At 38.9% G+C, this 18,465-nt stretch overlaps 1 protein-coding gene across 15 annotated transcripts in view; it reads left to right on the top strand.

Annotated features, from left to right (window-relative positions):
* The window catches only part of FARS2 (phenylalanyl-tRNA synthetase 2, mitochondrial), a 231,091-nt gene that overhangs the window by 60,196 nt on the left and 152,430 nt on the right, over window positions 1-18,465 (top strand). For 14 of the 15 annotated variants that reach the window (XR_011683305.1, XR_011683332.1, XM_071452559.1 and 11 more), the window contains 2 exons: window positions 4,537-4,696; window positions 12,064-12,195. Coding sequence is in view for 13 of the 15 variants with exons in the window: in XM_071452559.1 (XP_071308660.1) it covers window positions 4,537-4,696; window positions 12,064-12,195 (292 nt within the window). In the remaining 2 variants the exon portion in view is untranslated. Of the gene's footprint in view, window positions 1-4,391; window positions 4,442-4,536; window positions 4,697-12,063; window positions 12,196-18,465 lie in introns of those variants that run through there. The other variant, XM_071452591.1, reaches the window with a different exon arrangement.

Genomic DNA, 18,465 nt, shown 5'->3' with positions numbered 1-18,465 from the left:
GTGTCTGTGTAGCAGTGTTACTTTTTCTTTCTGGAAACATCTTTATCATTTTCCCTTTTCTTACAAAACACTTTGATTAGGTTAAGAAAACACCAAAGAATAGCCCTCCACCCCCAAAAAACAACAGAGGTTACCTTTCTTTGCTGTAATTGGAGAACTAGAATGGAAGGATGTAGAAATTAGGGTGATCACCTTCAAGCTTGTGGGTTGAAGTAAATTTTTTGTCATTTTCTGCCCCCAAAAATCCTTATTGATATGCAGTGAGGAGCCTTCTGTCATGTGGCTGTGTATCTCTTTGGTACCTGAAGCTGGCTGCATAGTTACATCTTGGAGGCTGACTGAGACTAAAATTAGGTTTTCTCTTTGAGCCATCTATTAGTGGCATCATCTTCATCATTCCTGATCCATTGGTTGAGTCTTGAGTTCCACAGCCCATTTAAAATGTTGTGGGAAGGGTTTGCTATTTGTAAGTGGATTCAGTCTGCAGCTGTTGGTTCATTTTTAGAGATATTTATTAGGGCCAGTGAGACAAAATTTATTTGGCGTGTCAAGGTTTGGTGTAGTCACGTGCAGATCCTCATATAGAGATAATTTTAAATGCTGGTTTGCCTGGGAGTATAAGTACATGAGTATGATTTATTCATTATCTTAATCACTGGTGTATGCATGAGTGGCAGGACAAATACACAACTGCATTGTGGAAAGACAGGATATAGTTACAGATCTCTCTGATCTGAAACCTACTCTGGATGCCATCCTGAAAAGAGGCCCTTAATTTTGAATACTAAGTGTATGGATAATGAAGGGATGTGAGACTTAAAAGTCTGTCAAATGATTGAGGAAATGTTGAGGTTTTGGTTAAATCACAAATGTGACTTCTGCCCTTCATGCCAGGCTGAGAAATGCTGGAGTGTGCTTTTGAAGGACCATAGCTCTATTTGTACTTGTCCGGTTAAAACTTTGTCTTCTTGCCCTTACACATTATCAAATTTTATTTTTATTAGGAGATAAACTGACTAAACTTCATGCCATATGGTTAGGTCACTTCAATTCCTTTCTGCCTTTTCCTTTGTAATGCAGCATCAGTCAGATATGCTGATAAATCCTGGGAAGTGTTAATTTTTTTTACTTTTTCATGGTGATCCAGTATTCAATGTTTTGCACACCTTCACTCAAAGAAAAATCTTCTTGTCCTTACACTAGACAGACACATAGGTACTCGATTTATGGCTACAGGAAATTTCTTTCCTGCTTGTAGTAGTGACTGATTGTATTCAATACAATAAGATAGTGCATGCTGTTTTAGTCTGCACTGAAGGAATGAATGTACGTGAAAATGTCGTCTTGCATGTGTCAATGCTTTATGCAAGATGTTAGGTATTTTTTTTTCCTCCATTTGCTCTGATATTGTTTGTGCTTGAGAAAAATTGACATCAAAAAGGAGCAACTGTAGGTGATTCTTCATTTTAGTCAAGCTTTGACTTTCCTGGCTTTATGTATACAGAAATGTTGAAGTGTTTCTAATCCAAGACATGTACTTAGCACAGTTCAATCGTTGTAGTAGTGAAATTGGCGTATCGGTTTAAAGCCACCCGTATTGACATAGCAATGTCAGTGAATGGGAAATCAGGAATAAATATTAATACAACTGTAAGGTATATATGATTTTTTTTCTCAGTATAATCCCATCTGCAGCTGATGGAGCCTCTGTGGAGAATACCAAAGCCTCTCGGTGCCTGACTGTAAGGGGGAGCTGTTGTTTTACCTGTTTCTGGGACGTCCCTGTGCTTTCAGAGTCTGTCTGAACTGGACTAGAGTCATACATGTGCCTAAAGTGACCCAGCCCTGTTCCATGTGCCAGCTCATCTCTTGGAGCTACTAGTATGCTGATATTTGATTACTAAGCTCAACTTCACCATTTTCACATCCCTCAGTTTCTTCCCTTCTCCTGAGTTACTGCCCATGTGGATCCATCTCCCAGCTTGGCTCAGTACACTGCTGCATGGGCCCTTGTCCTGGCTTGGAGTAGGAACCTATGACTTGGAGGCACTTGGAGATGGTGCCTATGACTGGTTTGGAAGGATTAAGGCTCAAGCAGGTGACAGGGCTGCATTATGACTCAATGATTCTTGCTCAATGTATTTTGTTTCCACATCTGATATAAACCACTGAAATAGAATTTTGCTTTAGACTGTAATTGTGATATCAACATTTCAGAAATAATACAACAGTAAGGAAAAGTATTTCTATGTACTTGTTGATACAAGTATGCTGTGTTTTGAAGGCTGGTGTCCAGAGTAACTGTTCTTTTCAGTGGTCTGAGGAGCCAGTCTTAAGCTGAAGGGAGGAGTGAAGGGGAAAAGGAGGAAGAGAGATTCAAGTCCTAAAATCTGCTGATAGGTAAAATAACAAATGTACCTTCTAATGTGTAAATACAGTGTATTCTGGTTCAAAGAGGGAACATCTCTGTTGTCTGAAGGGTGTTTCTTGCTTAGTGAGTCAGTCAGTCAGTCAGTAGAAAAAATAGCTACCTGTGTAGGGTTGTTCAGAGCAGGAACCTAATTTAGCCACTCTGTGTTCCTCTGTAAGGGATCCTGTGTCTCTCCACTGGCCACCCAGTGAGCCTAAGACAATTATCCTACCTAGGCTAATGCTGGCCTCTCTGAATTTCCCTGGCTTTCCAAACCACATGCTGGGTGACCTATCTGCCTTGGTGACAGCAAATTAGTTGTAGGGTGGGTATTATCTTCTTGTTCCAGTCAAGGTAGGATTAATGTCAGTAAGAAGAAGGGGATTTAATCTTTCACATGAGCACTTGAATAAAGAATCTGTTATTTAAAAGTGTGGCACTTTGTTTGTCAAGCTGCTGCCTCTTGGTTAGTAAGGGCATTTTTGTTAGACTGGCGGAGAATCATTTTATTTGATATTATACATTCCCTTTTTAATTTAGTATTTTCTGCAGCACACTAAGAACATTAAGAGAAGAAATGTTGTCTAAATCTGCCAGCAATCTACTTGTGTCTAGCAATACAAAGTTAAATGTGAATGGATTTTTTTTTTTTATTTCTTCAATCCAGTGTCGTGCTAGTTAGCCTGCTGTCTAAACTCAGACTCTTCATTTGTTGTGTCTGTAGGAAATGTGCTAGAAACTAGTCCTGATTAATTGTATCTAGCATTTGTGAAATACCAGAGATTCACTTGAACTTTTTGTTTAGAGCATTTAGTGCTCTGAAGGCATCAAACTGCGGTTAAAACAACTTCTGTGGGCATCCATGAGTTGTTAAGGTTACACACTATTCGTGGCATCTCCTGAGTAAGAGCTATTTATGTTGGGAGGCTTAATGGAAAGAAAATCTCAGTGCATGTTTTTTCCCTCTGTGTGTGCTTGATTGACTAGGGGAAGGTAGAGGAGGAGGGGTAGGAAAGAGCACTAGAAACACTTTCACAACTGGCTCGCCCTACCCTCAAGACTTCATCCCAGATATGGGGGTTTTGTACAGCTGTAAGGATTTCCAACAAAAATACTCTTTAGATTGTGAAATTGCCTGCTTGTCTTCCCAGGACACAGAGCCTCCAACAGTGTTGTTTAATGAATCTGTTTATTGGTCTCTCTGAAAGGATATAGATTTGCTGGTGTGTATCTGGCCAGGATCACCTGGCCAGAAGCACATGGGAATATGCAGAAAGCAGAAATCTTCAACTTGCAGCAGATCTGGTGGTGAGCAGTGTCCAAATGAAGAGCAAGTCTGCCACATCCCAAAACAGCTGTCCCTGTGCTTCGTAACTTATCTGGAAAACCCCCTCCTGAGATCATGAATCCTTACAAGCCCCATAGACAAAATTCTTGTTCACAAAAATGATGCTGTATGGGAACATACAGGAAAATGGTAGTCCTTAAATGAATATAAACTTGTACCCATGATGAATCAACTGTAAACAGCTTTAGTCTCATTAAACTGCCAGGGTTTGTTTTGGGTTTGTTTGTTTGTTTTTTTGGTTTGGGTTTTTTTTAGTTTGGGGGTTTTTTTGTTTGGGGTTGATTGGTTTGGGTTTGTTTTGTGTTTCTGTTTTTTGTTTTTGTTTCTTTTTTGTTGTTTTGGTGTTTCTTTTACATCATCCAAGTACTAAAAGAGTTGAAGTTCTGATAAATGCCATTGAGTTCATTGTGTTTTGTAGTTTTTGGGGTGTAATTTACATACACTGTACAGAGTACTTTGTTCTGCATGGTAACTTCCAAAGTAACTGAATCAGAAAAGGAGACATGCTTTATTTTGTAAATTATTATTTTCCTATAGCTAATAATATTATTTGATGATAGAAATAAACCAGATTTAATTATTTGAGCATTTTTGTTCTTACAGAGATTCATCTCTGCATTTAGTGAACAGAATTTGTAGAAACTCACAGTCTTTGTTTGTTTTTCACAGTGTAGACTTAGCAGGTAAGATTCCCACTTAAATCAATGAGACTTCATTCTCTATTTTCATTCAGAAGGTGACTGATGCAAAACACAGTGTTTTTGTGGTTTTGTTCTAGTTGTTCTCCAGCATTAAAGATGGTGAAGGTTTACAGCTGTTTGAGCAAGGCCATCGCACTGCACACAAGCAGGAGTGTCACACCATGGAGGCAGTGAGGCTGGTGGAGTTCAACCTGAAGCAAGTGCTCACGAAGCTCATGACTCACATCTTTGGTGACGGTGGGTTCTTGCACCTTTTCCCCCAGATTGCCTATGCCTATAGTCATTGGGACTTTGAGAAACATTTTGCTGTGTAACACAGACAGGAAACTCAGGGGTTGAGTTGGCAGCTGGTAATATGAAATTGCCAGATAAGTTTTTCCAAGAGGCCACACATTCCTCTCTGGGTTTTCCTGAATACTGGTGCACACAACACTGTGTTGACTCAGCAGGTTTTTGTGAAAATGTTTAGGTGTGCAGTGTGTCAGAGTAATGTGGTGGGCACAAATGCAGGTGGGGACATGTGGAGACCCAGCTGCAAGCAGTGATCTGGCAGAAGCCGTGTGCTAAAGGCACAGTGTGGGTCCTGCGAGGAGAGGCAACTCCAGCTCCAGCACAAAGCTCTGCAGGACCCCCTCTGCTTCATCCTTGTGGGCCTCCTGTGAGAAGGATGGAGCATGGGTGCAGCATCGCATCTGGGGTGCAGGAGAGCTTGGGTGCAGCTGGGCAGCACTCAGATCCTGCACCAGGAGCAGGGAAGGGATGCATGTGTCCACATGCCGCATCCCTTGTGTGGATAAATTAAACCTTCCAGCTGAGGGCAGACCGTGTTTGCTAAGTCCACATCAAGCTGAACAGTAATTGTTTTTTAGTGCTTGCAGTAGAATGAGGAAGGGTAATGGATGTGTATATGAATGAAGTATTCTCTCCTCAGAAATACCTGCTTTCAGTTTCAGGAACTGAATTTATAAATGGCCTGAGTCAAAATTGCTACATTAATGTTATTTCTTGGCAAGGAGGCTGCTCTTCTGAGCTGATTCGTTTTTCTGTTGAGGAAATACTGGATGGTATTAGAATGCATGAGGTATCTTGCCTACTTTCTAAGGTGTTTTAAGATGTTTATTGCACTTAAAGCAGTAGTTACAAGAGTGGATTGATAATGATACCAAGTTCTAGGTATGACTGCTCGAATATTTTTCTGCATTTTTCAAGTTGACTTATAGCGTGCAAAACTTTTACCAGTTATTGTTCTATTCCACCTGAACAAAAATTTTGAAGTTCCTCAGCTCAAAGCCTCTTGTAGGTGTATTTTACTTAACAGTGACCTTTTGAAACATACAAAATTGGGATGAAAGTAGGTAACAGTAAGAATGATAAATTTAGATCAACCTCAGATGCTGAGGATGTTTAAAGTGAACAATTTCTCAGAGTTATTAGTGGTATCTCAGACTGCAGTGGCATCCTTCTCTAACTGTTGACAGATACTGCACTTTAAGCTTCAGCATGTTGGCTATTACTAGTTCTTGTACAGTCCACCCATTAGCTATAAAGACATTAAAATATATTCATAAACTATTTTAAATGTACAAATTAAAGGTAGATGCCACCTTTTTACTGTTGGAGTTTTCTATTTCTATACCCCCAACATTTTTCCTGGAATACAAACACAATATATAGTTATTGAAATAAGTTTAATATGGTTTTAAATTTAAATTTGCATATGTATGTGTATATATATATGTGTATTTCCCCCCTTCCCCATTCATGGAAATACAGGAATTCAAAGTATTCAAAGTTCATGTTAGGCACCAGGTATGTGAGATTGGTGCACTGCACTGCACAGTCTTGAGGCACACATAAATAAATTTGTCTTTTGATAGCTGTCATCTTTTAACTAGTACTTTGCTCTTTACTTTACATGGTACTCTTGATTACTTTTTGTATCTTGACTCCTATAAATTTTAACTTAATATTTAAAATGTGTTTAAATGTGTTGCTCTTGGAAAATGTTTGTTTTTCTATATGTGGATATAAGGCACCTTGTTCTGTTAAAAGCAAAAGTTTTATTCCTTTATCCTTGGCATAATTTGTATTCTTTACAACCTGTACTGTCAGCAGAATATTGTAGTGAAGTGGCACATCTTTTCTAGCAGGATAGCATGACCACAGCTGCAGTAAGTGACTGAAATGTTGCATTGTCATACAGTCAACTGTTTATTACAGGCAGATTCTTTGGATTGTATATTGAGACTGCTGTACATGTTAGTTGTGCATAAACTAGCTTGTACCTGAAGTCCTGGACTTGGAAGGTGTGCTTCTGCAGTGCTTCTCTGGGAATTTACTAGCTCAGGTTGATGATAGATTGAGAATCTCTGCAGAATCTCTGCAGAAAGGTCATACCACTGACTTGCCTTTTTTTTTTTTTTTGTGGTGTTTTAGGTTATTTTTTATAGTATTTTATGAGACAGTTGGGCTCTACCTGGTTCCTTCCACACTATTTGAACAACTCAGTGTTGACAAAACAAAGTTGTTTAGAAATCACTGTGTTGTCCTGAGGAAGGTCAAAAACTTCATAGGATCTGCACTTACCCTTATTACAAAAGTTTGTCTTTTTATGTCTTTCTGGCTTTGCCAACAGACAAAGTAATGACAGATGTTAGAGGAGGAAGAAAGTTCTGGAATATCCAATCAGTTGCCTTAAAAGTTTGACAATGTAAAGTAGTTCTTCTTATGGCATTTTCTGATGGTATGACATGCCTGATTTTGCATTCTACAAGTAACTGTCTTTCAGTTTCTTCCAATTTTCTGCCAGGATGCTTTTTCAAATACTACATCTAGACATCAACTTTCTTAGTTTTCCTCTGTTACTTCCATAAAATGCACACCTAAAATCCACTAATTTAAGTTACACATCCATCTCCCCATACAGTTCTGTCAGTGTAAGTAGTCTGTTAGTTCTTATTTTAGTTACCTAGTAACAAGGCTGCCCAAAATTTCCTCATAAATTAGCCAGTCTTTTTCAACTATGGTTCTTTCTCTAACCCCTCTGTAGCTTGTCAAAAGCTCTCTGCACTCTGGGAGATTCAGAAGTAATCTTACTATAGCAAATAGAAAATAATGACTGTGTGCTGGTTCTGTGGTTTGTTGCTTTACATGAAATGGCTCAAAATTCACTGCTATCCCATATTTATCTACCCGGTTCCTAGGCACTGGTAAGGGAAGGCAGGAGAGTGAGTAATGCAGTGCTTTGACTGATGGCTTTGCCACTGCTGATTCCCACTGAACAGCCACTGGATATCTTTTAAATCAAACATGTTCTGCTCATTCTCCTTCTTAGTTCTCTTGTACTGATACCTCCTTTGAGTGCATGGAGATCTATGGGTGTAATGAGTTAAAAAAAAATAAAATTATAAAGGACATAATGGTCTGGCTAATAACTTCTGAAAAATGTGGGGGTTTATATGGGCAGCCAGCTCCTGTCTGCTGCAAGTATGATGAATTATCTGAAACAATGAGGTGCAGAGTACTTATAAATTGATACACACCTCAAGAGGCCACAGTTCAATACCTTCTGTGCTTCCCAGCACCCTCCTTGCACCCCTCTCCTTTTTCTTCCATAACCTTGTCTCTAAAAATAATCCTCACAGCAACAAAGAGGATTTCTGGTCAGTGAAGACCATCTGGGTCTCAGGCTTTGTTGCTTCTGTGCTGTAGTGTATTAATAGGTTGCTTTTATGTGTTTGGTTTGTTCTTTTTTCTTTTCTTTCTTTTTCAGTGCCTTTGGTCAAGCCTTTTTCATTATGAGACTCAATTAGGCTAGCATTTGTTTAGCTTAATATCTAATAACACCATTACTTTTGAGTGCAGGCTATGACCAATTCTTTACCTGGATTCAGTGTTCAGAAATAACAGTAATTATTCACTGTTTCCATACTGATCTGACATATAAGTTACTGTATTGGGTTTGCATGGCAAGCTTTTGGTAGCGGGGAGGCTGCAGGGGTGGCTTCTGTGAGGAGCTGCCAGACGTTTGCTTCATGTCTGACAGAGCCAGTGCCAGCCAGCTCCAGGGTGGACCCACTGCTGGCCAAAGCTGAGCCCATCAGTGATGGCAGTAGCACCTCTGGGATAACTCACTTTAAAAGGGACAAGAAAAAATCCTGCACAATTTGCAGCCAGCGAGAGGAATGAGAACACGTGTGAGGAGCAGCCCTTCAGATACCTTGCTTGAGACGCAAGGTCAATGGAGAAGGAGGGAGAGGAGGTGCTCCAGGTGCCTGAGCTGAGATTCCCCTGAGATTCAGCCCATGGTGAGACAGCTGTGCCCCTCCAGCCCATGGAGGTCCATGGAAATAAAGAGGTCCACCTGCAGCCCATGAAGGACCCCATGCTGGAGCAGGTAGAGTCCCAAAGAAGGCTGGAACCCTGTGCTGGAGCAGGCTTCTGGCAGGACCTGTGGCCCTGTGGAGAGACCTGTCCTGGAGCAGGAGGTTCCTGAAGGACTGTATGCTGTGGGAGGGACTTATGCTGATGCAATTAATGAAGGACTGTCTTCAGAGGGCATGACTTCACCCTGGAGCAGGGGAAAAGTAGCAGAGAAAATGAGGGATGAGCTGACCACCATCTCCATTCCCCGTCCCCACTGCTGGTGAGGAGCTAGAGATTTTGGGAGTGGAGTTGAGCCTGGAAGAAGGGAGGGATGGGGGAAGTTGTTTTCAAGGTTTAGTTTCTATTTCCCATTATCCTGCTCTGATTTGATTGGTAATAAATGGAACGACTTCCCCCAAGTCAAGTCTGTTTTGCCCATGACTGTAATTGCTGGGTTATCTCTTCCTGCCCTCATCTTGACCCATGAGTCTTTTATTAAATTTTCTACCCCTGGTCCAGTTGAGGAGGGCAGTGGTAGACCAGCTTTGCTGGGAGCCTGGTGTTCAGCCCAGCACAGTTTTGAATGGACCTCTACCCACTGGAAGGACTCTCATGAGCACTGTGAGGCTCTGAAATGAGCAAGTGTGTTTATGTCTGATAACACAAATAATTTCTTTGAACAGGAAAAGTTTGTGTCTAGTGGTCAGGCCTTGATTAGATTCAGCAGTGCGTTCTTGTAAGTGCTTGTTTTAAGAAAGATATGTGTCTCTTGGCCTCCTAAAATTTCTAGAAAAGATCAATTTTGCCAGTATTTCATAGTCTGTATGTGAAGAAACAAACTAGGCCAAATCAGGAAAATTACATAGTACTACAGGAAGCCTAATCATCATAATCCTTTAAAGTCCTTAGTGGTTTAATTTGCTGAGTGTAAGTGATGCCCTTTACTCCTTGGGAATAAATTGAGCACCAAGACAATATTTTTTATCTAAATAATAAATGTACCCATTGGTTCTGTGGCACTCTATAGAAATGCAGTTAATGTTGCCAAAGGCTGAGCACCCTCTGCTTTTCAGTTAAGTCTTCCAGAGCAAAAGTCTGAAAGAACACTTGAATATAAACTACAGAGGTATTCCCAATGGCCTGGATACTGTATGAATAAAATTATTGTGGTATGTGGGATTAACTATTAATTTAGAGAACAGAATGAAGGTGAGAGTTGTCTCTTCATTGTGAATTTGTTTTGGTTTATTCAGAATGTTGTTTGTTTGCTTATTTGCATTTAAACCAGAAGCCTCTTAAGTACTAATATGCATTAAAATTCAAGAATAAAAAGAGCTTTAAATTCTTTTTTTACCTTTAAAAATTTATTTTAATTAAGAACAAACAGCTGAGAAATCCTTTTTTTCACAGAGCTTCATTTTTTAAGTAATCAGAGGATTAATAAGAAACAATTATCTGAATGTTGTTACTGAATGCAAACTAGTTGAATATTCAAAGTAGTTGCTGCATTTGCAAATTTTGCAAGCTAAATGAGAATATTTTATATGTGCACAGCCCAAGGATTAAAAATGCCAAGATCAGGAAATTTAAAAAAATGTTTTCTTCACACTATATTATTGTATACGCGTGACTCTTTTCATGTATGTATTTTTTTAATTGTCATGCAGGTAAAAAGGAGCAATATAGTGATTGCTGTCACCCTACAATTGGGAATGAAACTATTGTAAATACTTCTGGTTTTCTGAGTTCTGTCTATACAATTATCAAAAAGATTTTCCATTACTCATATACTTTCCTGAGACTGGTTTTTAAGAAATCAGAGAAAATCTAGAAGTGCCAGTCTGTTTCCTTTGAAACCTGCCTTGCCATTTCATTTCTCATAGCATCTAGAAAATTTTCCTGTGACTGTTAGGAGGTATTTTATGTTTTGGCCATGCATATACATCTTTGTTGTAATTTATTGTTTCAGTTTCTGTAGCTACATTTCATGTTTCAGAAGTAATCAATGAAGATCTAGTTTTTGAGGCTACTTTAAATATTTTTATTTGAAAAATTTTAGGATGAATCATGCAATTTCATGTTTTACATTCCTCTTATGAAACATCCCCAAAAAAATCTGAAGATCAAACCAGGAATTTTAACAGTTGCTGTCACTCACACTACCTTTGCCTTTCAAAAATAAGGTTCAGCTCTTTATTTTTGAAGCTGGACCTGCCTGGTTCTTCATGATCCTGACTCTGATTAGCATTTGGCTTAACTGAAGAGAAGATGTGTTTGGGGTTAAGGCATTAGCTTAGCTTACAGAATTTGCATTTCAGTTCTCTATCAAGTTTTTATGGTTCATGTTTCTGAGACTTTTTCCTGACAACTAATGGTTAGATAAAAAAAAAAAATTAGTGAAGCAAAGCATCTGTAAATCATTAGAAGAACTAAAACTCATCAAATATAATGAGCACTTTGAAACAACTCTGCTTTAGGCAGCACTGAAGACCTTGGGAAGGAAGACCTTGTCCTCTTCTGGCTGCACTGCTCTGAGATGCCAGGACTTTCCTTGCTCTGGGCAGTGGTACCTGCAGAGATGCTGAGCTGGGGGGGATGGTGGGGAATTACCAAGTGGGGCTTTTCCCTTACACTTATCTACCAAGTCCAGAATGCTCTGTGCATGTGTTGCATACCTTAATAATGTACAACTCTGTGAAAATATATTTCTATTTGTGTATATTAATATCCATTTTTAACTTTCACTTTTAAACATATACAGAGAGAATAGCTCTGTATTTTAATTAAGTTTTGATGAAAAAAAATTACTTGTCTAGACGATCCATAAAATACTAAGTAAAAATTAAAGACTTAGCTAGTTTTTCCTGTGAGAAGCAGTTAGTCATTTCCTGGTGCAAAGAATAACAAAATTACTGACTTTTCCATTATCTTGGCTCATTTTTGTTCGATGCCAGGTGGTTACCAGAATTTGACAAATGATTGATTTGGTTTCAAAGGGTGCTTGAATTGCACAAAGCATTTTTCATATTAGAAAAGACATGGTCATTTTTTTCCACAGGTTTTAAGATTTATCACCTTGCACAAGTGTTGTAAATTAGTTTGTTTGCTATTTATTTTCTCTGGATTGCTGTAATTCATGCCATTAGTTGAAAGGCAAATTTTACAGATGGTTGGAGGGATGGCCTTTTAAGCATACACCCATAAATTCATATTTATTTATTTTTTAAACACTGCTACAGGACTGCAAGTCAGATGGGTAGATTGCTACTTCCCATTTACTCACCCTTCCTTTGAGATGGAGATCAACTTCCAAGGAGAATGGATGGAGGTCCTGGGCTGCGGGGTCATGGAGCAGCAGCTTGTTAACTCAGGTACTGAAACTCCTTTACTTCATTGACATCTCTGTTAGCAAGCACTTCCAGTGCAATCAGCTTCACAGCCTGGAATGCCCCTTCTACCCTGGTGAGCCCAGGCATCTCTGTCTGGCAGCCGCCACGAATACTCCTCAGGTGGAATGCAGCCCTCGCATGCCATGATTTAAGGGTAGCAACTGAGCAAGTGACCTGAAGCCTGCAAACAGAAGGCTTGCCTTTTATTGTGTGCAGTAAGGACACAGAGGGATGTCAGCCTTAAAAGAGGACCTAGCAAGTTCGGGTATACGGCATTTCTTATTTTCCCAAGAGATGTTAAGTGTGTTCTTAGTAACGATTTAAAAGTCTCAATAGCAAATAACATCCCTAAGTATTTGGGATATCAAAATGCTCCTCTGTATCTAAAGCATAGAAAGAGGAATGTGATATCTTTCATGTTGCTGTTTGGTCGCTGGGTAAATGGTGGGTAGCTTTTTTCTTTGGTTTTATTGCTTTTCTCTTCAGGTTGGTTACTTATGAGGTTGTAAATTGCATTAAAAGCAACATCATTTATTTTAATTGAAATTATTACAGAGCAATGCCACCTGATCATTTTGCTTTCTAAAACTGATACATAAGTATTAAAGAAGGAGAGGAGAAATTGATTAATTTTTTCTAATTACTTTTTATATGGAGAATTTTGCATGCTTGCTCTTTCATTTACTGGAGATAGACAATTCTTAGGAAGCACAGGAGAGTCTACATGTGCTTAGTGTTGTTCATTGTCTTCCAGAACTATTTATTAGGTACATGAGCCTTTTGGAATAGGATCTGTGTAATTCCAGCAAGCTTTTCAGATAGCTAACGTAACACTCAGTTGATTTTTTTTTTCCCATTGGTTTGCTATGCTGTTGTTGTATTTTCATGTGCTCTAAATTCTTCCTATTGAAGACCAAATATGGTAACTATGAATTGCTTAATTTTGGCACCATTTACTTGGCACAGCTTGTTTTCCTCAAAGTTTGCTTGCATTTTAATGTGATCATTTTCCTTTTAGAAACATATCCTCTTCCAGAGTTTCTCCACAATGAATTAATGATTTATGCTAGTGTTCTCTCAGGTTATCTTCATACTGTGGTAAATACGGTACAGCTTCTAATCAGTCTCGGAAGTGAAAGACTTCTGTGTAATATTATTTCCATTAGATGTAACACACAACGTCCAGGCTTTCTGCTTCAAAAGCTTTTATGTTGCTCAACTCTTATGATTAGGATCCTCTAATGGGTGTGAAAAGAGCTAAACTGTGTCCCTAAACAATTACTGTATACATTTGTGAAAGTGTGTGAATGGATGTACATGAAACACCAGAGGTTTCTGCAGCACTTACTTTTTTTTGCAGCATTCTCATGCGTGGGCTTCCATAGCACTTTCTCACCCTTGCAATTTCACATTTTTTAAATGTTAGACCAGTTCAGGATTTTCCAAGGGAGAGCAGCCAGTCTCATTCTTAGTCGTTCACTGGGTAATGGATCCAGTCTTCTAGATCATTCAGATTTTCCATGTTAGCAGCAAGCAAGGTTTCTGTTGTCTTGGTGTGTAGATGAGTAAGTATAATTTAGTAAAGGCTGCAAGTACCATCTTCATTAAAGCAAATTTAGCTATTGATTATTTTTTAAGAGTTGTTTGCATTCAGGAAAATCTCCTACAACAAATAAAATGAAGAGCATGGTGTTATTTACTATTTTCTAATAGTTATAGTATTTTTACCAGTGATACTATTTTAAAGGAAAAACAGAAATCCTTTTACAGTGTTTTTATGAATAATTAAAAAAATGTTCAGTACTCCAAAGATGCACTGAATTGTAAGGGATGATGTTGTATATTCCCCTAAGGCTGATGGTGTTTAATGTCCTGGTTTTGTGTGCTTTCTTTTTCATCTTTATCCCTGAATATGTAACTTTAATAGGAGGGCTGTGTATGAATTTCAATATAAATAAAAGGGTTTGTTTTCTGGTAAATCCTGGGAAAAATACAAAAAAACTTTGCAGGATATTAGAAAATACTCCCAGTTTTAGGTCCATGATGAGTGTACAAGGAAATTTTGTGGTTCAGTAGAGCTAAATTCAATTAACAGCACCAAAGGTATGTATTTCTGTACTTCAAGAGTTTGTTATCTAAGACTTGCAGAGCTGGTGTTCATTGGTAGGTGCCCAAGTTCCAAGTCTTTATGGAGTTCTACAATTCAAACCTTTGAATACAGGACATTGCTTGCTCAGAGGCTGTGATCACTTAGTGTTGCTTAGTAACTGTGAAATTGGAAGCAGTTAGGGTGTGATCCTTTGCTGATGGAAATCAATGGCAATGTTCTCAGTGCTCAGTGTTGCAGAATATGTTAGCTGGGGATGGAAGCAAGTAAATTGAACTGAAGTTTACATAAAAACCATGAAACTATAAGCCAAATAATTTAAAAATAAAACCAAACCCAAACACTCTCCCTCCCCACCCCAAAACAAACCCAAACCCACAAACAAACAGCAAAAAGAAGAGAATCCTGTAATTTTTTTGGTAAGACTTCTCATGATGTTTTTAACTCCTGAGGTATACAATAAAATAATGTAAGGGTGGCATACCAGATCCAACCTCAAGTCCAAGGCATTGCTGTATCATGATGACTTCCCAAGCCAGTACGTACGGGTGAGTAGAACAGGCATGGTTATACTGATCCTTCCCTGATACGCTCCTGCAGCTGCGTCTTTCCTGAGCTGAAAGTGGTATCTTTGTTTTCAATAGTCATTGTGGAATTTTCTTCCATTCATTTGTTGAAATGTTTGAGTCCCAGTAAATGTTTACTCTCTGCAATGTCTTAATTTGCCTAACTTGCATGAGGAATCACTTCTTCCTTGTTCTGACCAACAACTTAGAGATACAGTTAGAGCTCTTCTGTCATGCGAGAAGAGTTAGTGAGTCTCTCTCTTTTTCCTTGTTTAAGCCACTCAATATTTGTTTAGAGTTCAGTTGTAGGTCTTGTCACTGACTTCTTTCCAAGCAAAAGAGTGCTGGTCAGACAGTCCTTCTCTACATGGGAGCTTATCTGTATGTTGAGTCATGATTGCTCCTGCCTGCGCCTTCTCCAGGCTTCTTTTTTTCCTTTTCTATAATTCTTAATATTAATTTTGCAGTGTTGGCCTTTAATGAGCCTTGAGTTGAAAAAAAGGGAAGGTTTTGGGATGATGTCTGCTGCAGATGATGGCTTTTAATTGCTAGAGGATGTTGAAGCATCCTGGCACACAGCCAGACACTCAGCTCGGGGTGGGGACAGCTCAGGTTAAAGTCTCATTTCCTAAAATTATGAATCATGAAGGCTGCTGTATTTAGGGTATCAGTAAGAGGAATTGGAAGAACTTTCCTGCTGTATGCAGATTTTTCTACCTTTCACATCAGAAATTAACAGTGATATTTACAGTCTTAATAAACTGATTTTATTCATTTATGGGTTTTTTTAAATTTTATTTTTTATTGTCAACTTAAAAGGAGTAGTGAATGGTGTAGAGATTTGGAAGAGGAAATGCCAGCTGAATTTAAGGTAGTTGTCCTAGTTTCTTGTTAATTTTGTGAGTATTTCTAATAGAGGAAAAATTGCTAAACCTGTCTAAACATCTTCATTCATACTGTTGAACATGACAAAAGGAGTTTGTCATGAGTTCTTCACATCATTGCTTTTGTTTTAAAAGCTGGAGGATTGTTCTCTATGAAACCTGATTCTTAAAGTATAAGTTTTTGCCATTTGGAATCCATCCCTTTTACAGATCAGTTGCAGGACTTCTTCCCAAAATTCAAATAGTACTAGGCCCAGGGCTGCCACTTTCAGCCAAATACAAGTCTTAACATGTAGAACTTGTTTGACTTCAATGCTGCAGTAAATAAATATTTCTCTTTACTCTTTATTTATTGAAGTTCATCAAAATTGCAATTTGAATGGAAGTAACAACTTTAAAGTTCTTAAGTAGTACACTCCTTTTTGGTTTTGGCAATAGGATTATCAGTCTGGACAGTTCTCAATGGGCAGCAGGTTAACAGAAGAATTATATCAATGTTACCTTGCAGGCACAGGACTTTTTTAAAAAAATTTTTTGAATATGTTCTTAAATGAAATATTAGTTATGGGTGAATTAGTTCATATATCAAGCAGCAGGAGGTATTTTGGACTAGGGGAAATCTAATCTCTTTTATCTATCTTTTTTTTTTTCCTGCTCAGCTCTTGCCTGGTAAATTACATTAAAGTGTTTGAGCAGATGGTGCATGTGGCTTCAGTTGTGGGCTGGCCCATGTTCTGTCTCTGCTAAGAGCTCTCTGTGGGGACCTTGAAATAGTTAATGCTGTATGTGTTTGTATGGATGTAGTGTAGAAGGGTAAATATAATGAATTTAAAATACATGCCTGAAACCCTTCAAGGTGAAATTAAAGTTACAGAGGTATTGGTGTATCGAGCATCTGGGGCCTCCCAAGAACATGACGTAAAACTGTTGGATGGACTGGTTCTTCCCACAGGAGCACCCAAAGTGATTTAAATCTGCTGCATAAGCTTCACAGCTCTGCATCTCAAATTTCTCAGGGTCAATTTAGGTCACTGTCTGTCTCCTGTACAACCAAACTACTGTAGTACCTTGACTCTCCCAGCCCTTCCTGTGCGTACTCCCCTGAGACCATGCTGAGATAGCGATGTCACATTCCTTGTTGTGGGCTGGAACTGAAGTACACCAGAGGCTGACACACATGCACACTGCAGGCAAAGAGTGCAGCTGCCTTAGTTAAAGGGAGCTTTCCTACTGTCCTTTTAAACTCAATAGAGAATGAAAGTCTTCCAGTTGGATGGAAGCTTCCTTCAGAATGTGTGGAGCTTTTTGGATTGATCTGCTGGGCAGCCTCTTTCTATGTCTGACCGCAGGGGGAGCAGAGCCTCCCAATTTAGGCAGGTACCTGAAAGTAAAGTTAATATCTCTAATGAAGATACAGTGTCTCAGATGAAATAATATTAGTGAGAAATTAGGAAGCATCTGAGTTTTATTGACTTCCCAAGGGTTGCCTGTTGAAGAAATGGAGGTTGAATCCAAGATTTATATAGCAGCTCCTGGGTCACCTTTGTCTCCCACAGTCCAAGTGATTTACATTTGCACATACATGCATACATATGTGTGTATGTGTAAAAAAATAAATACAGAATGAGACAAATATAACAAATTGATGACCAGTTAAATACAGAATGAATGAAGGATATTTGGCTTGTTTTAATTTTGATGTTTGGTTTTCTACACACACACACAGACCCAGTGTAAATCAGAAAAAGTGATTGTCACATCTGGCTAAGTTGAGAGGCCTGTTGAGCTGGCAGACACTGAAATTTTGCATTGCTCAGCTGCTGCTCCATGGAGCTGGTGTGGAGTTGTGGGCTTTTAAAGAAAGATAGGATTGAGTTTTTATCTTTGTTCTCCAGACACTGTACAGATACTCACAGATGTACGGATGTGGCACATCCAGAGATGTGTGTACCTAAGACAATGCTGATCAGTTTATTAGGGAATAAGTAATAGGGCAGAGAACCTGATTTTCCCTGAAAATCTGTGGTGTTCCACCCTGTCTGTATGAGGAGAGGAGCTGTGATTGCAGTCACCTGGGTGGCTACCAGCAAAACATGTACTTGACTTTTAAATAGTTGATATAAAGGCCCAGTCATGTAAGTTGAGGATTATGGAGTGGCAATTAGGTGCTCTTAGTTGACTACCACATCTCTTGACTGTAAAGGAATCATCTATAGCAAGTGACAGCAGAAATATTGGCCACTTTTTTGGAATCTTCAGACCAACAATTAGTGCCACCCTCCTTTGTGACTGCAGACGTAACTGGTGGTTCGCTAAGCATCCCAGTCCTGCAAAGGGAGTAGATACAGCACTGCTACATATTTACACATGGCCTGAGCTGTAGCTTGGGATGTAAATTTTGGCAGGATTAGATCTGGACTCTTAGGACTTTAAAGGTTCAAGTTTCTAAAGAGCATGTAATTTAAAATTGAGATGACTCTTATATAGAAAAGTTATTTAACTCCTTTCTACTCAAAGAGGAAATTGAAGAGAGTTTATTTCTTGTGTTTATATGAAGATTGCTTTTTGGGGCTGATTTTATTTTAGGCTCTTTTGAACTGACTGGAAGGAAGTCCAAGTTTTGCCTTGATAAGTAATCCAAAACACAGAAATGAGTAATACAGAGGTGATGCTCATGTCAATCAAAGGTTGCCTT

The sequence above is a fragment of the Agelaius tricolor genome, unplaced genomic scaffold (assembly GCF_023055355.1).
Source record: "Agelaius tricolor isolate 1412-34295 unplaced genomic scaffold, bAgeTri1.0.p SCAF_2, whole genome shotgun sequence".
Lineage (NCBI taxonomy): Eukaryota > Metazoa > Chordata > Aves > Passeriformes > Icteridae > Agelaius > Agelaius tricolor.
Note: the sequence above shows the minus strand (reverse complement) of the source record. Positions and strands in the feature narration are given on the sequence as shown.